This window comes from Ambystoma mexicanum, chromosome 6q (genome assembly GCF_040938575.1).
Source record: "Ambystoma mexicanum isolate Mex_15411 chromosome 6q, UKY_AmexF1_1, whole genome shotgun sequence".
In the NCBI taxonomy this organism is placed as follows: Eukaryota; Metazoa; Chordata; class Amphibia; order Caudata; family Ambystomatidae; genus Ambystoma; species Ambystoma mexicanum.
Genome location: NC_090937.1, coordinates 1,034,231,635 through 1,034,252,235, shown reverse-complemented (window position 1 = coordinate 1,034,252,235; position 20,601 = coordinate 1,034,231,635). Strand labels below are relative to the sequence as shown.

Below are 20,601 nucleotides of genomic sequence, written 5' to 3'. Positions count from 1 at the left end.
GCAACATTTTATCCTCCTCCTCATTTGGGCAAGGAAGAGGAGAGACTGCACAGACTAGATCCCAAGACGGCTCTTAGTTTTCACATCTCAAGGATGTCTAAATTACGACAAGATGACCAACTGTTTTTGGGTTATACTGGTCATAAACTGGGCTTATCAGTAACAAAACAGACCATATCCCGCTGGATCATTTTGGCCATAATTGAATGCTACAGATTGGCGGGAAAAGACCCACCAGATGGGCTTCGAGCGCATTCTACAAGGGGAATGGCTACTTCTGCGGCTCTAAATAGGGGAGTTCCGGCAGCAGATAATTGTTCAGCTGCAACTTGGAAAACGATGCATACTTTTATCAAGCATTACTGCTTGGATACTGCCTCCTCCAATGAGGGGTTATTTGCCAAGGAAGTTCTGCATTCTGTCCATGAAAACTGTAATTAGTACTCCCACCTCCAAAATTGCCACTGCTATGGGAGTCATAAGATGAGGAATACATGGGAGGACACAATCGATTCGAAGAACAAGTTACTTACCAACTCTTAACGTTCTTTCGACTGGATGTTCCTCCCACGTATTCTTCATCGGCCCTCCCATCCTACCCCGCAGTACAGTTTACGATTTCTTACACTTTCCTCTCACGAAGAATGTATCTGTCATGGGGCACGCCTGGGTGTTCCTCCTATATTTTCATCGAAAAAACAGAACTGAAGCAACGGGCGCGGCTCGACAGAGTACGGAGTCCGTCGAGGGCCAATCGACGCCACGACCTCCAGCACAGCGCCCTCTGCCGAGAAACTTTTTTGCTGAAGCAGCGAAGCTGGAGATAGCGATTTATCATAAGATGAGGAATACGTGGGAGGAACATCCAGTCGAAAGAACGTTACAGTTGGTAAGTAACTTGTTCTTTTCACAGTGTACTTAGGAACAATGCTATTTTATTCCACTTCCTGTTTTGTCAAGGGGTGAAAGGTTGTGTTGCATCGCTTCCCGGGATGTCACTTTGGGATGGGTGTCAAATGGCATCACTTCCGGTGATCTCATCGGAGGTCAAGGGTCCTGGGGTGGGTCACTTTTTTGATTCGAGTGGTGGGCCACTTTTTTTTGGGTGTCAGGGCCCATTTGTTGTCCTAGTCCGACCGGTGCGGTGCACGGTCTTCCAAAATCCGAATCTTGCTGAAACTTCGTGGGCATCCTGGTGGATGTCAAGAGACTCGAATTGTGTCCGAAAAGTCCCCTCACCAGAGTGCTGGACCTTTAAAACGATGAGAATTCAACCACAGTTGTCTGTCTTCTTCTGTGCTCTTTGAAAAGGCACCAAATCCTCAGAACCGCATTCAGCCGCGAGAGAAACCTTGCATAGAGCCTTCTACATTGATTCCTGCTGCAAAGTTCCTTCTGAGGTCTTGTTTTCAGTCACCACACGTAATCCACTGACCGGGTATTTGGCTTGGCTGCAGATCCTGAAGTCGTCCTGCTGCAAAATCTTCTTCAATGCTGGGGTACTGTTGGATTGGATATGTACTAACCTGAAGCCTGTTAGGATTTCTGTGTAGCTGTGGGCTGTTTTATGTGATTGGGAGGTCCCTTGTCCAGTGCACCTGTTCCCACTGCTAGAATCCTGCTATGCTGTCTTCTGGGAAGCCCCTGGACCTTCTTCTAACCCTAGAAGTAAAGTACTCTCCCGTTTGCCCAGTTTTCCTAAGGAACTCTTTTTGCTACTAAAGAACCTATTGTGACACTGTCTGTTGGTCATTAGTCCTAGCAACCCCCTTCTGCCACTGAAAACACTCATGCTCCAAGAACCAGGGAAAGACTTTTAAAATGATTGGGCCTTTTGCTTAGAAAATAAAATAAGTGTTTAAAATGTATTTACTTATACAACTAACTCTAAGAGTGAACAGTAAAACATGTTCTTACTTATCTTGAATGTGTGATGCACTATTCCCAAAAATTATGGTTAACATCTTCCTTTCCTTAGAAACTGTTTTGCCATTCTAATACAAAGTAGATGTGAAGGTATTTTACTCTCCTGTGATTAGGTTGTACCTCTTTACAAAAGTAATGTGTTGGTTTCACCAAATTATTCCTGTAGGCTAATTGTATGAGTGTCCTCCAACTGTTGGTATCACCAGATTAGTCTTTTGAGGATAATTCTATGAGTGTCCCCCAATTTGGTCTTGCTTCCTCTGGCTTGCTGCTAGCCTGTCCAGAATAAGTCTGTATTAGGCTGTTGCCTACCTAGAATAACTGAGTCATTTGGTAAAGTGTAACATTCAGGTTTACTTTCCCTGTGCTATCTAACCCAGAATCTATGGTTTTGAGATTGAAAATGTAGATGGGTTTTACTAGCTGTGTGCCATCCAAAAATAAGTTACCAGAGTTACTGCCTATCTCTCTGTGTTTCACTGATCCCAAAAGCACCTGTAATTGAATATTACATCCTTAGGTTTTACTCACCTAGTATAACTGTTATCACAAAAGTAGTTATAGGTTTTTACTGCACCTGTAATAAGTGTCCCTTTATTCACAAAAAGTATAGAGTCGAGCAAAATGCTGGTTGTCTCTAAGGTAGAGAGGAATTGGCACATTTTAAAGCCAATATTGTTAAGACAAAGAGGAGGCAATACATAACCAAGCTATATATAACCAACATTGCCAAAGTAAAGAGGGGGCAATGCATCAAAAAAGCATGTACAACAGATTGGCTAAATAACAAGAGAATAACTAAATAACTAGAGAACATGTTTGCAGAAAGATTATAACCATTATTGCCAAAGTGAGGAAGAGGCAATAGTTGAACAAGACATCAACAAGCATTGCCAAAGCCAAAGAGGGGCAAGTGTAATAAAGGAATATTGTCAGCAGTTGCTTGATGTGAGATTGGGAAAACAAGAGTGACAGGAGAGAAGCTCTCCTGGTAGAAAGTATTGAGGAGGAGAGGAGCTTAACCTGCATGGTCTATGGCAGATGTCCCATTGGAACGAACAGCACCAATGTGCATCATGTTTTCCTCGAAGAAGTTGTGAATTTTGATGTTGTTGAAAGTTAGACTTTTCCAAAAGGATTGATGTAAACCTCACCACAGAGTACTTGTAGTGGGGTTCGGAGCTGTTTTCCTGGCAGGCGAGTATACCATAATAGGGACCTTTTTAGTGCTAGTCCTTGTAGGTTAGTGGACCAGGAAGAAATCATTGAGGTGCTACATTGTGGTTGAATGTGTTCATTTAGTTGCGGGGGAATCATCCTGAAAAAAATTGTTGATGCAGAAGATTTGTGTAAGTATTTTTGTTTTATTCAGGAGAAGTTGTTTTTACATTTTGTCGCTTGAGTGGAGAGATAAAGACTTTTAGTTTGGTTGAACCTTTGTTAAAGTCAAAGTGAACAGCTTTTTGACTAAGAAGTACTTCATGATGAAAACTTGGTTACGAAAAGGAACTTTCAAGGGGATTGGGTCCTCCGACGTATTCCATATCTCTGATATGTAATCACCACAGCTGTGCTGCTTCGGAAAATCTTTGGCGTCTGCACCCTCCGTCGATGACGTCAATACGCCGCCCTCAAGGACCTCCTCCGACGGCTGACATCACTGGATGTTATAGGTAGGACGCACGACGCCCGCAGCCTCAGTTCCGTTTTTTCCGTGAACGTGTTCGCTTCGGAGATCTCGGCGCGCCTCGACTCTTGAGAGTTCTGTTCTTTCTCGGTTCTTCGAACCTGCTCGTATTGTTTAGTATTTCTTCGTGAAGATGTCTACCTAGTCTTCCACACCGCGTCCGGGCTTTAAGAAGTGCAGGGACTGTGGGTCCAAGATGTCGGTAACGGACTCGCACAATGCCTGCCTCTGGTGCCTCGGGGAGGCCCATGACACGGATGACTGTGTCGACTGCCAGTCGCTCACGTCCAAAGCCTTGCGGGAGCGTAAGAAGGAGTTATCGGTAGGTAAGGTGTTCAAGCCACGGAAGTCGATGTATGCGGGACTTTCGACGGACGATTCGAGGGGTGACTCGCCGCGTCATCGTCGGAAGTCCAGTGGGTCTCGGTCCCGGAGTCGGTCCCACCACTCCTCTGCCTCTTTGAGGCACTCCCAGAAGCGCCGTCATCGGTCGCCTTCCCTGTCTTCATCCGAGGACTCTGCCCGTCGGCGGGTCGCTTACCGCACCAAGCATGCGACGCCGGAGGAATGGTCTTCCTTCGGGAAGAAAATGTTGGCGATTCTCGAATCGCAGGGCACTGGTCCGCCCGCGCCTTCGAGTGGAGTCGGTCGTGATCGGTCGAGAGACACCGCTCGCACGCCTTCGGGCTCGGGTGGTCGGCACGATTCGCGGGAGAGGTCCCGCTCGGACAAGGGGAATCATTCTCGTCATGCCTGTTCTAGGTCCCGGTCCTCGACGCGCTCGAGACCGTGTGCACCTGTGGTGTCTTCGAGGAAGACGTTGATGCCGGTGGCGCCGAGGTCGTCGACGGACTCCTTCGAGGCCCTGCCTCCGAAGAAGTCATTGACGCCCAGGCTGTCGAGGGACACTCTCGGGGCTCCGGCCTCGAGGCCTGTGTCGATGCCATCGATGCTGTCGGTGCCGTTTTCGGCGTTGACGCCGATTCACTCAACGCCTTTCGAGGCTGTTTCGATGGGGGTGCCCAGGGGCTCGGAGGAACCACCTAGGAAGGCTCTGGCAAAGGTCAAGCATGGCTTTGTTCCACATTCTGTGCCTTCTTACCGCCATTTTGAGTTTATTTCAGAGGTGGATGATGGGTCTGATGATGGCATGGTTCCGGATACGGTGCCGGACGAGATTCTCACAGGACATAGCCAAATTGAGGACCTGCGCCAGTCCCTGCACGATGCCAGTGGGCTGGACACCTCTCCGGAGGTGGAGTTTTGTAGGCCTGAGCCTGGCACTCATGCCGACTCCTCGTACCGGCGCCTTATATCCAGGGTCACCGAGTACTTGGGATGGTCTGCTCCCCCAGGGGATTTTCTTCAGGATGACCTTACGGATATCCTCGACCAAGGTCCACCAACTGACCCGGTACTGGCGTTCCAAATGGCTCTACAAAGGAGGATGGCGGCGGCTTGGACTGCTCCGGAGAGTCTCCCGGCAGTGGGCAAGTCTTTGCCGCAAAAATACCGCACAGCCAGTAGCGACCCCTGCTACTTGACCAAGCACCCCACTCCGGAGAGTTTGGTGGTGCAGGCTGCTACGGCCCTGGCAAAGCGGGCGTCGTATCCTACAATCCCTCCTGATAGGGACGACAAGCGTTTTGACGGCTGGGCGAAGAAAATGTTTACTTCAGGGGGTATGGCGCTTCAGGCGGCCAACTCCATATGTGCCTTGTCACGTTTCACGCACACTCTGTGGAACTGTATTCCCTTAGCGGCTGAACATATTCCCGAAGGGGACGAACGGGAGGGTTTCCTTGCCATGGTTCAGGATGGCAAGGATGCCATGTGTGAGGCCGTTCAGTCGGGTTTGGACATGGCAGATTGCATCAGCCGGTCCATGGCGAGCACCGTGATACGCAGGTTTGCATGGTTGCAGAAGTCGGGGTTTGCTCCTGATGTGCAGGCCCGGCTCCTCAACATGCCCTTTGACGGGGAACATCTTTTTGGCAGCAAGGCTGACGAGAGCCTTGAGAGGTTGCAGACCTCCAAAGCTGCAGCGAAGTCGTTGGGCGCTGCAGTTCGCCAACCTCCGCCTTTTCGTCCTAAGGGACAGCAATGGAGGGGAGGTTCCTTTCGTTATTACTCATCCTTTGGTAAAGTGAGAGGAGCTGCCAGTCAAAAGGGCCACCGTAGGAGTGCCAGAGGTGAAAACAAGGTACTCGAGGTGCCAAGGCCGCTCGGGCTGTTGCCTCTTTGCCCTAAGGCAACGCCGCAGTCGCTTCAGCTCAGTCCTGAGGCCATGTCCCATGATTCACCGGTTGGCGGAAGGCTGGCGCAGCATCTTGCAGAATGGCGCGCCATTACTTCAGATGCGTGGGGTCTGGAGATCATAACCCACGGCTACTGTCTTCCTTTCCGGCAGAGACCTCAAGACAATCCACCTGGGAATCTCTTTGAAGAGTCCGGATCCACTCCTTGCGTAGGAAATTCAATCCCTGCTGGAGAAGGGCGTCATAGAACTGGTGCCTGTAGCGGAGAGGAACAAGGGATGGTATTCCCCTTATTTTTTTATTTCCAAGAAAGACGGGGGATTGAGACCCATCATGGACTTGCGCGGTTTGAACAAACTCCTCAGGAAGGACAAGTTCAAGATGGTTACTCTCTCTCAAGTCCTCCAGGCCCTTCAAATTCACGACTGGTTGGTGTCTCTCGACCTCAAAGACGCTTATTTTCATGTGCCGATTGTTAGGGAGAATTCTGTCTTTAGGCTGAATTTCCTAACCTAGTGAGTCCCCCAGCAGCTTTGCTGGATTTCTGGAGTTTGTTTTTTTCCTCCTTCCAAGAGTGAGACTCTTTTTCTCCCATTCTTGGACATGATTAATGGTATTAGTGCAGTTCCCTCTGGGACCACTGCAAAATATTTAAGACTACAGGTGTTTGGCAGTAAACCCACTTGGTAGCAGTCTGTACCACCCAGATTTACCTGGTAGCTGTGGCTGAGCAGTCAGACTTCCCTCAAGAAGAGTTAGGCAGTAAGCAAAGTATACACAATAGGCACTCAGATACAATAGCACAAGCAAACACTGACCAGAGCTTTGGTAACAAGGTATATAATTATTTATTTAAAAACGCACTTATTGAAACACTCCAGCACTATTATTGTAAATCACTCTAAACACAGTTATTATATATACACTCCTTATTCCTTATCAGACAAGTCTTAGTTAACACCACTTATTTCCAAACAGAGGTGAGCGCTTAACTATAGATGGCACTCCAATAAGTTAACGAAAAAAGGGAGGGAAAAAGGCAGAATGTAGCAAAATACACCACACTAATACTTAGGAACTCTTAAGCAAGGCAGGAAAGTCAAAATTTACTTGTGAGCCAATGTCCATAGGCCAGGCCCACTCTGGTAGAGAGCAGGGCACAAATGCACCCAAGATCACACAATGACAACAGGCTTAAAAAGTCTTGCAGGGAGTTCGGAAAGGTTTTAGTTAGGCTCAGAAAAGTTTAGTCAGGGTGTCCCAGGCTAACCCAGGGTCGAAAGCCGGGGGCTAAATCTACCCCGTACAGTCGGTTGCAAGGGAAGCCAGGCGCAACACGGTACCTTATGTGGAAAGGATCCTCCAGCGGGGGCAATTGTTCCTGGCAGCGGGTGCAAGTCGCGGCGTCCTCCAGAGGAAGAGGAGATCTTGACGTGGAGGAAAGGTGAAGGTCGTTGCACTACCAGGGAAGAAACCAGCCGCAGAGTTTTCCGGTTAAAGGTACTACCCTCTGATTCGCGGTAGTGGTAAAACGTGGTATCCCGGTTGCCGGGGTGCTTGGCACAGGCAAGGCGGCCACGAGATGTTCCAGGAAGCGAAAAAGGAAGCAGACTGGTTATCCCCACCAGTCGAAGGAAGAAGACTCTCCGGGCTGGAGATCTGTCGTTGGGAAAAGTGGTGAGATGGTTCAGCAGGGCTCCACCGGTGGTGTCGTCGTAGCAGGTCGGCTCAGCTTCTCCCTCGTCGGATTCTTACGTCCTGTGGCGACTTCTGAAGTTCCAGTCCCCAAAGCCCTGCTTTTATGCAGAAAACCCCCATTCACTCAGCCTAGCTGTCACTCAAACATGCTAAGTGGTGAGCCGGCCAATCAGGACGGAGTGCGACTTGAGTTGCCTAGGCAACTCAGTCCAGGGTGCCTAAATCCCCCTCCACCCCTCCTAAGTACCCCAGACAGAGTGGCACCACTTTGGAGGTCTTCTGTGGAGAAGCCCGCCAGAAAGTGGAACAAAGGGCTCAACTTGGGTTGGAGTCACAGAAGCGAACATAAAAGCCATTTTAGAACAGAGTTCTGGCAAAAAATACCAACCGGAGAATTAATATTTAATAAATAAACCGGCGGTATGTTCGAGGCTATAGGAATTAAATAATTAAAGTTGGTAGCCTCGAACAATGGGAAATCCCATAGGAAAATATTCGCGGTTGAATATAAAAAGTAGTATCCACTGCCACCAGCCAAAACTCGATCAGGGGGGACGGAGACGTGCCCCCTCGACTTACAGACCCCGGGGCAATCGAATTGCCCCGGCCAGTACATCCACAATATGGTGGCTGGTACTGGTTCTGTTCAGAATTTGAGACTAGTAAAGTCAATGGTGACTTTACATGCCCTGGGAGACAGTAGTCCGTCCCAGGGTATGGAGTCTATACTGGGGGGTCACTATGACACCCCTGTGTTACTACACTGAGGGTGCTACGTAACACACATCACAAAAACACATGAAGCCCTATGGAGTAAAAGACCCCATAGCCGATTAAACACATATAGAATCAAAGAGATACACTCAAATCATGTCCAAGAGTGAGGGTAAAAGTGTCTCACTCTTGGCAGGAGAAAAAAATAAACCCCAAAAATCCAGCAAAGCTGCTGGGGGACTCACTTGGTTAGGAAATTCAGCCTAAACAGAGAATTCTCCCTAAGAATTTTATTTAGGCCAGAAGGTTGTTCTTCCAGCGTTTTATCCTCCTCCACATCCTGGTAAGGCAGAGGAGAGGCTCCACGGCTTGATCCTAGGAGAGTGTTAAGCTTTTATATTTCACGCATGTCCCGGGTCAGAGTGGACAATCAACTCTTCATTGGTTAAGCTGGAAAGCGTTCGGGACAAGCTGTGAAGAAACCGACTGTCTCGCTGGATTATTTTGGCTATCTCTGAGTGTTACCGCTTAGCGGCTAAGGACCCACCGGTCGGCTTGCGGGCCCATTCTACCAGGGGTATGGCTGCCTCTTCTGCCCTACAGAGGGGTGTTCCTATTCATAACATTTGTGATGCAGCCACCTGGGCTTCGGTACATACTTTTGTACGTCACTACTCCCTCGATTCCATCCGTGGGCAGGATCTGGCCTTTGGAAAGGCGATCCTTTACTACTTTGATTGGGCATTCTGAATTTCTGTTTTCTAAATTCTTTTCCCACCTCCTTGCATTGGTACTGCTTTGGAAGCCTGTCATAGATATGGAATACGTCGGAGGACCCAATCCCCTCGAAGAACAAGTTACTCTCTTACCTGGTAACGTTCTTTCGATGGGATGGTCCGACGACTTATTCCAGATCGCTCCCTCCCTGCCTTCCAAGCTACAGAATTTCTTATGCGATTGCAGCTTATATTTCCGCAAGGCTTTGTGTGTCAGACTGGCAGAAGACTGGTGCCACACGTTCTGGGGGAAAAAACTACAACTGAGGGTACGGGCGTCGTGTGTCCTACTTATAATATCCAGTGACGTAGGCCATCGGAGGAGGTCCTTGAGGGCGGAGTATCAATGTCATCGACGCAGGACGCAGACGCCGAAGATTTTCCGAAGCAGCACAGCTGTGGTGATTACATGTCATTGATATGGAATACGTCGTCGGACCATCCCATCGAAAGAACGTTACCAGGTAAGAGAGTAACTTGTTGTTCTTATCTGAAAATGTGTTTAAAAATCCTGCTTTGATTCTGGGGAAGGTTATCCAACCTTCTAAGATTCTAAGTCCTTCCCCAGCTATAGAAGAAGAGACCTAGCGCCCTTTAAAGTTGCAGGTTCCTATATATGTCTTTTCTGGAGGCTTCATGTCGCTTTAGGGAGTTGAACAAATGGTTACTTGAGCCAACAAGTAGTAAGTGTTCCAAAGTTCAATATAAACAAGAGGAGCGACTTTAACAAGCCCTCTTTCATTGCAAGCACCTTGCGTGAGGCCCAGTGGTGGATACCAGACCCGAACACCATTCAGGGCTTGGCAAGGGAGAGGTAAGGCTAGGACCTTTGGCCCATATAATCCTATAGAGGCTGGGGAAGGGGTCAAAACTGATGTTAACTCATCCCCTGTACTCTTATTCACTCAGGAACTACTGTAGGAGTGCCTGAGCTTGCTGGTCCTGCTGGAGCTGTTCCCTGGTTCCATTGGAGGAAGCCAGGTGCCTCATGTGCATAGCTCACTTCAGGCATCTGGTTATACGGTCCATGTAGTTCTCAGTTCCAGGCTCTGATGTACCAGTTCTGGAAACTTGGGGCACGCTGAATGTTGAACCACCACTCTGTCGATTACCTCGGAGGAATGCAAGGATGCAATGCCAGTGGCAAACAGTGAAGAAACTGAAGTCGACCCTTGTGGTGGAAACAGAGGAAACTGGTCCTTGAAAAGACACCATTTGTGTTGGAGACCTACACCTTCAGGGAAATTCCTCAGTTTTTGCAAAAAGATGATCTTCAGGGTCCCTATGTTTAACTCTGAGCGGTGACTGGTGCAGCGAAGTGGCCTAGAACACCATCTGGATAACCACAGGAGGATTCTGTGACTCTTCTGAGCACCTCCATAGGCTGGATCATCAAGCAGAGCCCTGGACTGGTTGTTCCCACCAGTCCAGGGGTTAAAGCACTGATCATGGCCTTCATGAGATCTACAGAGGAACTGTGCTTCACCGGGCAATTCTGCTGGCAAGCTTCCAACTCATGAGATCCGGATATTCAGTGGGCTGCTCTCCTTCGTTGAGGACTTAGCTCCAAAGTTGATCTGGAGAATGGCTGTAGGAGTCCCCTTGTTTTCCAGACTCTGGGCTAGTGTTGCCTCCACTCCACAATAACAAGGATCGGCAGTCCATTCCTGGATAGACCCTACTGCATCTGCCCAGCAACATACACACTTTGACATGAATGTGGACTGGTTCCAGACAGACCAAGTCTCCACATCCAGCGCCACACATTGACCGCCATGTGTGCCGCAAAAGCTGGCAAAGGGGCTTACCATATATGGAAAATCTGTTCACTTAAGGGCAGGAAGCAGGTTAAACTTTAAGAAAGATTTTCCCTTTGCACCGTTCTCTACATAGGTTTCTGTGGAACCCCATTCTTTTAGCTTGTTTTGAACCCTGTCCTGACTTTTTGGAGATCAGTAAAGCCTTCCGTTTTACTTCCCTTACTGTTTTTCACATTCTGATGGGGGTACCTGATCGTCTCCAACACTGTCAGTATTATGAGACTATCTCTTTATAATTTGTATTTTTCACAATTGCACACATCACCTAATTTTAAGGTACTGTCTGGATAATTTACAACTTTTGTTTTTCTGATCTTTTTCTACTGCACTTTTGCATCTACCGCAAATGCCTACTAAAGATTGCTAGCACCCTAAAGTGGCCATGTCACAAGATCTGCGCTTTTTCTTTGGGCCAGTTTCTACGTTGTCTGGTCAGGAAATGCTTTATTTGGAAATCCCTTTCCCCGGGAAAGCTGCAGTTTTCGCAGGCATGGAGACTGTGTGTGTGTGAACCAGAGGAGACTTGGACTGTCTGGTCCAAGTCAACATCCTCTGGTGCTCAAAAGTATGTTGCTGGATGTATGTGATGTCCAGCGGTTGTCCAGGATTGGACAACCCTGGGCCTTTTGGATGAAGCAGATCCTTACCATCTGTGGATTTCGGCTTGCTTCCAGCCTGCATCTTGGATAAATGGAGGGCTCCTGCAAATGTTAATCAGATCTTAGTTGGAACCAAAATGACTCATGATGACCCCCTACAACTTAACAGCATCAACTCCAGTGATTGACCCGGTGGAGACCTGCTCCTCTGCCTGATCTAAAAGGTCCCTTAGTTCTTCGACCAATGGTAATGATTCTAATTGCCATGCCTTCGGAAGAACCCCTGCACCGCCCATTGGACTGATCAGGTCTCTTCTGGGCTACCTTGCTGAAGCCATAGTCGTTCCAAGCAAAGGCATGGCATTTTGCAGATCTTCAGCTTATTTCACAAGTTGCTTGCTCCTGCATTTTCCCCATCTTCCTTCAAGGGAAACCCTGCTAGGGATGCTTCTGGCCTTGCTGGTGTGCGATTGCCTGTTGCTGCCTGACCAAGGTGGCCTTTGTGGCAACACTTTCAGTTCCGTGATGTTTCCTGAGAGGGTCTGTGCACCAGAAGTCTTCATCTTTCATTGTTTGGTGTCTTCTGGAAACTGACTGGAACAGTTAGTTATGCAACGTTACTGACTCCCGACAAGAAAAGTGACCTCTGCACTTGCAACCCTTGGGCCTTCTACACCCTAACCAAGTGCAGAAGATTGTGTCACCAACAGATTCTGGAAGAACTTTAGTGTTATCTCGAAGAATCTGAGTCCGGGGGAAGAGCTAACATGCCTGTTTCAATTCCCGTTGACCCACGCATAAAGTCCTGACCGTACCTCACTCTGACTTGATCTGTGGTGGTGAGACCCAGGTTACGGATCTTTTCCTAGGCCTATCATAGTGAACTGGATTCAGATGAGTACTAATTTTAACTTCACTAAATACTTAACCTTACTTTGAAAACTTTCTAAAAGCACCACCACAGCCCCCTGCATCCTTTTGAAATACTCACCTGAATAAACTATATTTTTGAACTTGTGACTTTTGGGCACACGTCCACATATCATCTAAGAGTTGGATTATTAAAGGTTGAGGGAAGTGTTCTTGTGTTCGTTCTGCCTACTTTTCTTTTGCCTCCGACTATTCGCCTGTATTGGACTGGTAATTGATTCATATGCAATTCTATTCTATTGTTGAATGTGTATATCTGGTTGTGTGTGGCAATACAAACCTGTGATTTTTGTATAGGATTAATGTGTATCCTAAAGGCCTAATACAAAGTGTTTTTATATACTTATTGGCAAATCAGAATTATTGGTGTTGCTCTGTGTAGACACATTATAGCCCGAGACCACTCTCTCCCTTTTCCTGAGACTAAGCCTTGACTGCTCTACTATCTTACCTTGATTGGGTTTTGGCTAACCTCTGTGTCTTCTCCGTTTACCAGAAACAGGGTGGCCTCTGAGACGAATCCAGGGAATTTGTCCCTTCTCCCCAACGGGGAGCGAACCCCTTTGAAACTAGGGAGGTGAGTCTGCTATGCAAAACACTCCCTAGGAGACTGGACAAGCGTGATGTCACCGAGGGGAATTACCCCCAGTCTTACAGGACAAGGACTGCACAGTGAACATGTCTACAACATATCACTTAATACTAATGTCCCAAGTGTTTTCAACCTATAGAGGAACTGATCATGACAATGTAGTGGCACCTTTAAATGTGCCTGGCTGTGCTGCTGACCCCTCTTTGATGCCTCGCCCGCAGGACCAGTGGTCTTGTGCCTCACATTGCATGGATAGGCCCAGAAGGCCAGAGACTCCTATATGTGGAGGAGGAGTTGCTGGATAACCAAGCCAGAGCAGGAAGAGGTCCATCCTGAGCAACGCTGCACACAGCCAGAACCTAGACTTCAGTGCTGAGCCAATAGAGGCTGGAAATTGGACCACATACTGTATGTGATGGATGAAGGGTCTGCCGAGCCCAGGAGGGCTAAGAGTCCCAAACTCTGAGGTCTCTGGTGGAGGGAGACTGAACTGCTGCTGACTAGGCACCCAGGAATGTTTGAATCACAATGCCAGACTGAAGGGGGAACCGCAACTAACAGACGACCTGAGAGGAATGGTTCCGACTGGATCCGGGCAGCCACCTTACCCTCACAAACACTGTGGAGGCACGCGGTTCACGTTGAGGAAAGGGAGGAGGGTGGCTGACCTCCAGAGCTTTCCAAAAGGGAACGAAACCAACACAAAGAGGGAAGTGAAGAAAGACCCTGTTCGCTGTCAGAGACTTGAGCCAAATTAACAGGCCAAAGGGGTGAAAAAGAATACAATGCCCTGCTAGGGTTTAAGAGAAAGCAGAACTTAAGGAGAATATTCAAAGAGGAGGCGATACAGTCCCATCCGGTAGAAGGGGTTACTAGAAACCAGAAGATAAACTAAATAGCCTAAGGGAGTGAATCTGAAACTGCCACCCTAAGAGGGGGTCATCAGGAGCCGGCACAAAACAAAAAGACCTTGGAGGGTTGTATATGCGAAAAGAATACAGCAAGGGAGAAAACCCCGGCCGAGAGCTAGGAGCCCAATCCGGATCGAGAATCAAAGATACGCACAGATGGTGGAAGACCAAAGCAAAGCGGCCATTCAAGTCGAGTCGGCAGGTCCATGCTGGACCACAAGAATGTATCACCTGCAAGAAGCTTATACGTCCTGGAAGGGTGAGCTGGAGACATAAACTGAATTCCTGAAAAGCTTTCAAATACAAGTAATGTGCTTTTGGTCCACTCAGAGAGAGGGTGGTGAACCAGAGAAAGGCAGCCCCTCAATTAGGTTTCTAATGGATTCTTTCCTCCCACGGATTCCTCATCTATGATATCCGTATCAAGCAGTGCTGAAACATCTCTTTGCAGCGGTACGTTCTAATAACCCACCTCCTTCTACTAGAACTGCTCACTAACCAATTATCTTATTTCTGATGCTTGTATCCGCCTTCCTCCCCTCTTGGAGTAGAAGGTGGCCTGGGAAAAAGAAAAAAGCATAGATCTTTCACCACTCATGGTGTCTACTTACACTTCAAGCTTACAACATACACTCCCTCTTGTCAGAAACAAATAATCTGAGGGAGCCTGATAGGTGAGGGATCATGGGTACAGGGTACATCACACTAGGGATAGTATTAGTTGTGCCGTGTCTACGTCCCTTTTTGAACTTCGAACTTAATGTGCAATACTCTGCAACTTCCACTAGATGTTGGCCTATGCAAAGCATGTTAATATAAGCAGATACAAGCATCAGAAATATGACTACGGTCCAGAAGAAAGAGTCAATACCTTGAATAGGCTAGCAAAGTCATTTATTTAGCATTTTTGTGAGATTTCATGGAATGTCTTCACTTCCTCAGACAGAGATGAAACAAGCATTTGAAAAACATCATGGCATTACATCTTACATAGCCCCACCTGCAGATACCCTGTTATCTGTGCCTTTCTGTAGCTGATTTGTAGGTTTGCTCAAAGGCATGTGGATGTTCAACTCCCACACACATTGCAATCTTCAAGGCCTAAATGCTACACTGTGAGTAGGGCAGGGGTCAGCGAAAGTGAAGAGCAGGGAAAAGACATGAAAAAACAGCCCACCCTGTTAGTGTGCTCTCAGGAATGCGGAAGGGGTTGGTTGGGTTCATTTAGCAGATCTGCAAAATAAATGACTGTTAGCCTAATCAAGGTATCGACTCATTGTTTTCTTTTGGATCAACGGTCTATTCAACCCTTGGTGTGTGTGTATATATATATATATATATAGAAACAAAAAAGATAGAAAATGAAAGCGGAATACCGCTTCCTGGACGGCACTCTTCCTCAATCATAAAAATCATCCAGATACGTCAAAAAAGGATCTCCATCAAAACGTCCTTTATTTGTTAAGTACAGTGGACAAGTTGCTCAGGAGAGAACAAAAACAACTACGCGTTTCACCCGAAAGGGCTTCGTCTGGTTGACAGAGATGAAACAAGCATTTGAAAAACATCATGGCATTACATCTTACATAGCCCCTCCTGCAGATACCACGTTATCTGTGCCTTTCTGTAGCTGATTTGTAGGTTTGCTCAAAGGCATGTGGATGTTCAACTCCCACACACATTGCAATCTTCAAGGCCTAAATGCTACACTGTGAGTAGGGCAGGGGTCAGCGAAAGTGAAGAGCAGGGAAAAGAAATGAAAAAACAGCCCACCCTGTTAGTGTGCTCTCAGGAATGCGGAAGGGGTTGGTTGGGTTCATTTAGCAGATCTGCAAAATAAATGACTGTTAGCCTAATCAAGGTATTGACTCATTGTTTTCTTTTGGATCAACGTTCTATTCAACCCTTGGTGTGTGTGTGTATGTATGTGTGTATATATATATATATATCTAGCTCTATATCGCAGAAAAAGGCACAAATAAGCGTGCAGTGGATCACACTCAGCAAAACCATTAAAACAAAAGCAGGCACTGATGTTGAATGCATAATGGACTTTAATTTGAAAAAAGGCAGGACAAGAGAAACTGCATTATATATTATATTTTCTGTACACCTGGAGGGCTAAATAAAATAATATGTTTATTAAACAGTGAACCATGTTTGGTGCATCTTCATGGAAGACCTTGAACAGCCACAGTCTGTGGATTACTTATTGTCCTCACAAACCACATTGTTTGCTGACTGTGTTGGTCCCTGTATTCCTTTGAACTATTAATGGTTTGCTAATTTGCATTTTCATGCTGTTCTGTAGGGACAAAATTGTGAAAATGTGTTTTGCTTGCGGCTCAGTGAGCTGCCCTTCATTGCCACATTTTGTATATGCTTTGTGAGATGATTGGATCAATTCATTAAGAAATTGTTGGTTCCTTGGATGCCGGCAAGATTCCTTCTGCCCCCATTGGTCTTGTAGGCAGAGGGGCTTCAGTGACTGTTTTTGCACTGATCTCATGAACATCTTAGGAAGGTTCTTTCTCCCATCCCTGTGCATGGCCATCCCGCTTCTTGATTTTAGTTTTACTGTTGGGCACATTTGTTTCATAACCCTTTTGTTCTGAATTCAAAATGTGTGACTGTATAATCTGTTTGCTCTTCCCATCTGCAGACCCTCTCGTATTTACTACAGAATCTACTTACTAGTCCCTACAGTGTGATGCCTAGCAATGTTGGCTCGCCACAAGTCCACCTCATAATGCATCAGTTAAACCAATGCTATACCCAACTTACTTGGCAGCAAAACAACGTTCAAAGGTATGTAATCACTGCTGAAGTGGGTACATTGATTTCTTAAACGCCTTTTGTTGCACATTTTCATACTGTTTAGTACACCAGTGATTCCTTATAATGGGCCTATGTCCACGGATTAATAGCCTTTAGGAAATCGTTAGAGCTTCAGATCACCAGGGCACTTTGCACAGAGGCCTGTAAGTGTAATGTAAAGTTGTCTTGTATATCACATGTTCTTTTTTGGCAGGCTGTTGATGCTACATCCTGGAAGAAAGGAGGGAGGTGTGCTTATTGGTAGGAGAGAGAAGGAGGCAAGATATAACACCCGAATTGTTCATGAGTTCAGACCAGAGGAACTAGTTTTGTGTGTCTGTCAGAGGCCTGAGAGGGGGTTGGTATCCCAATGCGAACGAGAGTGAATGGTATATAAGAAACCCAAGGATGCCTGCACACACAAGAGAATAGGCTGGGAGTATAGATAGCAGCAAAGGGAGTGAACTGAAAAAGGCAGTTAATACATCTAAGAAAACTGGTTTGGTTCCTGCTGTGAGTATATACAGAACAGTTGCTGGATTTCTCACAATGTCTGGAGTGGCTCTAGCCTTCTCAACCAGTTACTATTACAGTGCCTCACTCTGAATCCTCATCGAAAAGAGAGGCTTTCTTTGTCTGGACTGCAAGACCTGAACAATTGAATCAATACTAATGAGATTGTTGCCTGTTTTGGCCCAGCAGGAATAGAATAGTAACGGCTTCTTGAAACAGGAGTTAACATTGAACTAATATAGCATAATGGGCAGTACAATCACTTGACAGAGGAAAGAGACAGATTGCCTGCTCGAAAATCTAGCAGCCAATCTGTGGACAAAGGAATTACATAAGCACAAGTGAGAGCAAGCGCAATAACGCAATCCTTCTCAGTTGTATCCAAGGAAAGAACATGAAGTCCAAATACGGAATGCTCAATACAGAAAAGAAGCAGCAAGGGAATAAACAAGAGAACTGTAGATCAAGAATCTAGTTAGAGGACTGGATTGGAATGTAGACTGAGAACCATGGACTAGAATTAAGAAAAAACACAGACAGAATCGAAAGACTAGGGGACTATGGACCCGAACATCAGGGACTACAGGCAAAGAACAAAGGGACTGTAGCCTGGAAGAAGCAAAGGGACTGCAGGCAGCCAACTCAGGAGCTAGAACAGGTGCAGGTTCTGTCAACAGTAATCAAGAAATCGTAGTTCAAAACAAGAGGCTTAGGAAACACTCAATACAACAACAGAGTGCTCCTACAAGTAGCTAATTCTGAAACACAGTGGGCTGAAGCTGGTTCATTAGCTGCACCTGGAGCGCTAATCCTCATGGTAATAATCCTCCCTCTCTGAAACTTGGAAAATGAAAGCGAAGCAGGCCCATTGGACTTCTGGGGATTGTTCTCAAACTCTTAAAAATACCCACATTATCCAAATTACCCAAATGGTGCCCTATGGGACATGTCGTTTTTGCAATACTATAGGGTAATTCTTATCTTTTCCAAATGTAATGTAAAGTTGGATCTATGCATGATTATAGTTCAGGTTGGCTTGTGACTATCTAGTCTGAGCCCCCAAACTGGTCCATAAGAAAGTGCCACCCACTGTTAAAGTGGCACAGTCTTGACAGTACCTGAGTTGTGGTGGGTACACTTGGGGCGCTGTATGTATGGATACATGACCGTGCCAGGCATCGGAATCCAGCTTAATTTGCTTCTAACGATGTCTGCCCTGACAGTGTTTGCTGGGACAATACCTGGACAATTGGCTAATCAGGGCGAGTTCACCCGAAAAAGCCCAGGAACATCCAACCATGACCTGCCACGTCTTACACAGACTGGGCTTCTCCATTAATTACAAGAAGTCACAAATGATGCCATTCCAAAAGCTCCAGTTCATCGGAGCGGTCGTGGATACTTCCTCGGGGAAAGCCTCGCCTTCCGAAGAGAGAGCTCTACACATTCTGTCGATGGTGACGAAATTCCAAAATGCCCAGCATCTGCCGGCCTTCGATTTTCTGAGGTTGCTCGGTCTCATGGCATCCTGCATTTTTCAAGTGCCAGAGGCCTGTTTGAGAATGAGATCCCTTCAATGGGCCCTCAGGACTCAATGGTCCCAATACTCAGGGGATGTGTCAGACCATCTGCAAGTTCCGGCCAGAGTGGCACAAGATCTGCTATGGTGGGCTTGCAAGGACAATATCCTCAAGGGAGAATCTTTTTGGCAACCATGGCCGGAGATAACTGTAGTGACGGACGCCTCACTCACGAGGTGGGGAGCTCACACCAACGATCTGACAATCTGCAGTCGTTGGTCTCCATCGGAGTCCAAAGTACACATCAACCTTTTGGAGCTGAGGGCTATCAGACCAGCGTTAAAGGCCTTTCTGCCCTCTGTATGGGGAAAGAATGTCCTGATACTGACTGACAACACAGTGGCCATGTACTACCTCAACAGAAGAGGTGGTGTAGGGTCACTACCACTGTGCAGAGAGGCAATGCAGCTCTGGTTCTGGGCAATACAAGAATGAATCTGTCGGTAGTGCACCTAGCCGGAGAGAAGAACATGGTGGTGGACGCTCGGAGCAGGCAGAGCAGACTCCCCTTGAGTGTGAAATAGCTCAGAAAATCCTTCAAGAGATCTTTGCCCTTTGGGGAACCCCTCAAGTGGATTTGTTTGCGACCAAGGTCAACCAGAAGTGCGAACAGTATTGCTCAAGGGAATTTCCTCCGAGAGGAGCTCTAGGAGATGCGTTCGTAGTGGACTGGGAGTTCCCACTGCTGTACGAGTTTCCTCCAGCCCCCGTGATTCCTCACGTAATCAGGAGGTCAAGTAAGTTAGGAGAGCCATGTCAATCTGCTCACCAATAAGTCTTCCACAAAGAGAAGATCTCGTCTCGCAAGAGGAAGGTCGGGTTCTCCATCCACAGGTCAAGATACTCTGCCTTCACGCATGGTTTGTGAGAGGCTGAGATATAAGGATTGGTTTCAAAAAAGGTAGCAGGCGCTCCTCTCCAGAAAGAACATGGCATGATAACCTGTTCTGAGATGGGTTTGCAGCACACGCTTTTTGCTCACTGTACCTTTCACAGATGGGAAATATCCACAGTACCAAAAGCAACCCCATACACGTGTTTCAGCCTTGTTGGGCCTCATCAGTGAGGTGAAGCTTTGTCTCTCTGATATAAGGATTGGTACCTCCCGGACGACGTAATGGAGATTTTGCTTTCGGCCAGAAGGCCAGAAACAAAATTCTTGTACCGGTGTCGTTGGAACAAGTTCAGTAACTGGTGCAAGGACAAGAATGTGGATCCATTCCTATGTAATACTCCTATGGTACTTTCTTTCCTTTTACACTTTGGGGCTCCAAGGTAGTACAATGAAAGGATACTTGGCAGCGCTATCTATTTTTAAGCGCTCCGCAGAAGAAGTATCTTACTTCAAGATGCCTTTACTTATTCAGTTCCTGAAGGGTCTCTCGTGTGTACCCTTCAACCCCTTTTCAGATACCCATTTGGGATTTAAATTTAGTTTTAAAGTTCCTTACATGTATTCCATTCAAGCCCTTGCACTCTTGCCCGCTAAGGCTCCTTATTTTAAAAACAATCCTAGTGGCAATTACATCAGCCCGCAGGATGAGTGAGTTACAGCCTCTCTTGTAAGCCTCCTCACACCATTTTTCATAAGGACAAGGTTACTCTTAAAGTCAAACCCTCTTTTTTGCCAAAAATAGTCTGACTTTCACCTGTCACAAAAAATCGCTTTACCTTCTTTTTATCCTTCTCATGCGAGTAAGGAGGAAGAAAGACTGCACAGACTGGACCCCAAGAGGGCTTTCCTTTTGTATATCTCCAGATTAACAACATTTCGGCAAAG

General features: G+C 46.9%; 1 protein-coding gene across 5 annotated transcripts in view; it reads left to right on the top strand.

Moving 5' to 3' along the window:
* Positions 1-20,601, top strand: part of PCM1 (pericentriolar material 1) — a 2,166,942-nt gene that overhangs the window by 1,060,806 nt on the left and 1,085,535 nt on the right. For all 5 annotated transcript variants that reach the window (XM_069631563.1, XM_069631561.1, XM_069631564.1 and 2 more), the window contains one exon: positions 16,574-16,719. In XM_069631563.1, the coding sequence (XP_069487664.1) occupies positions 16,574-16,719 (146 nt within the window). The remainder of the gene's footprint in view (positions 1-16,573; positions 16,720-20,601) is intronic.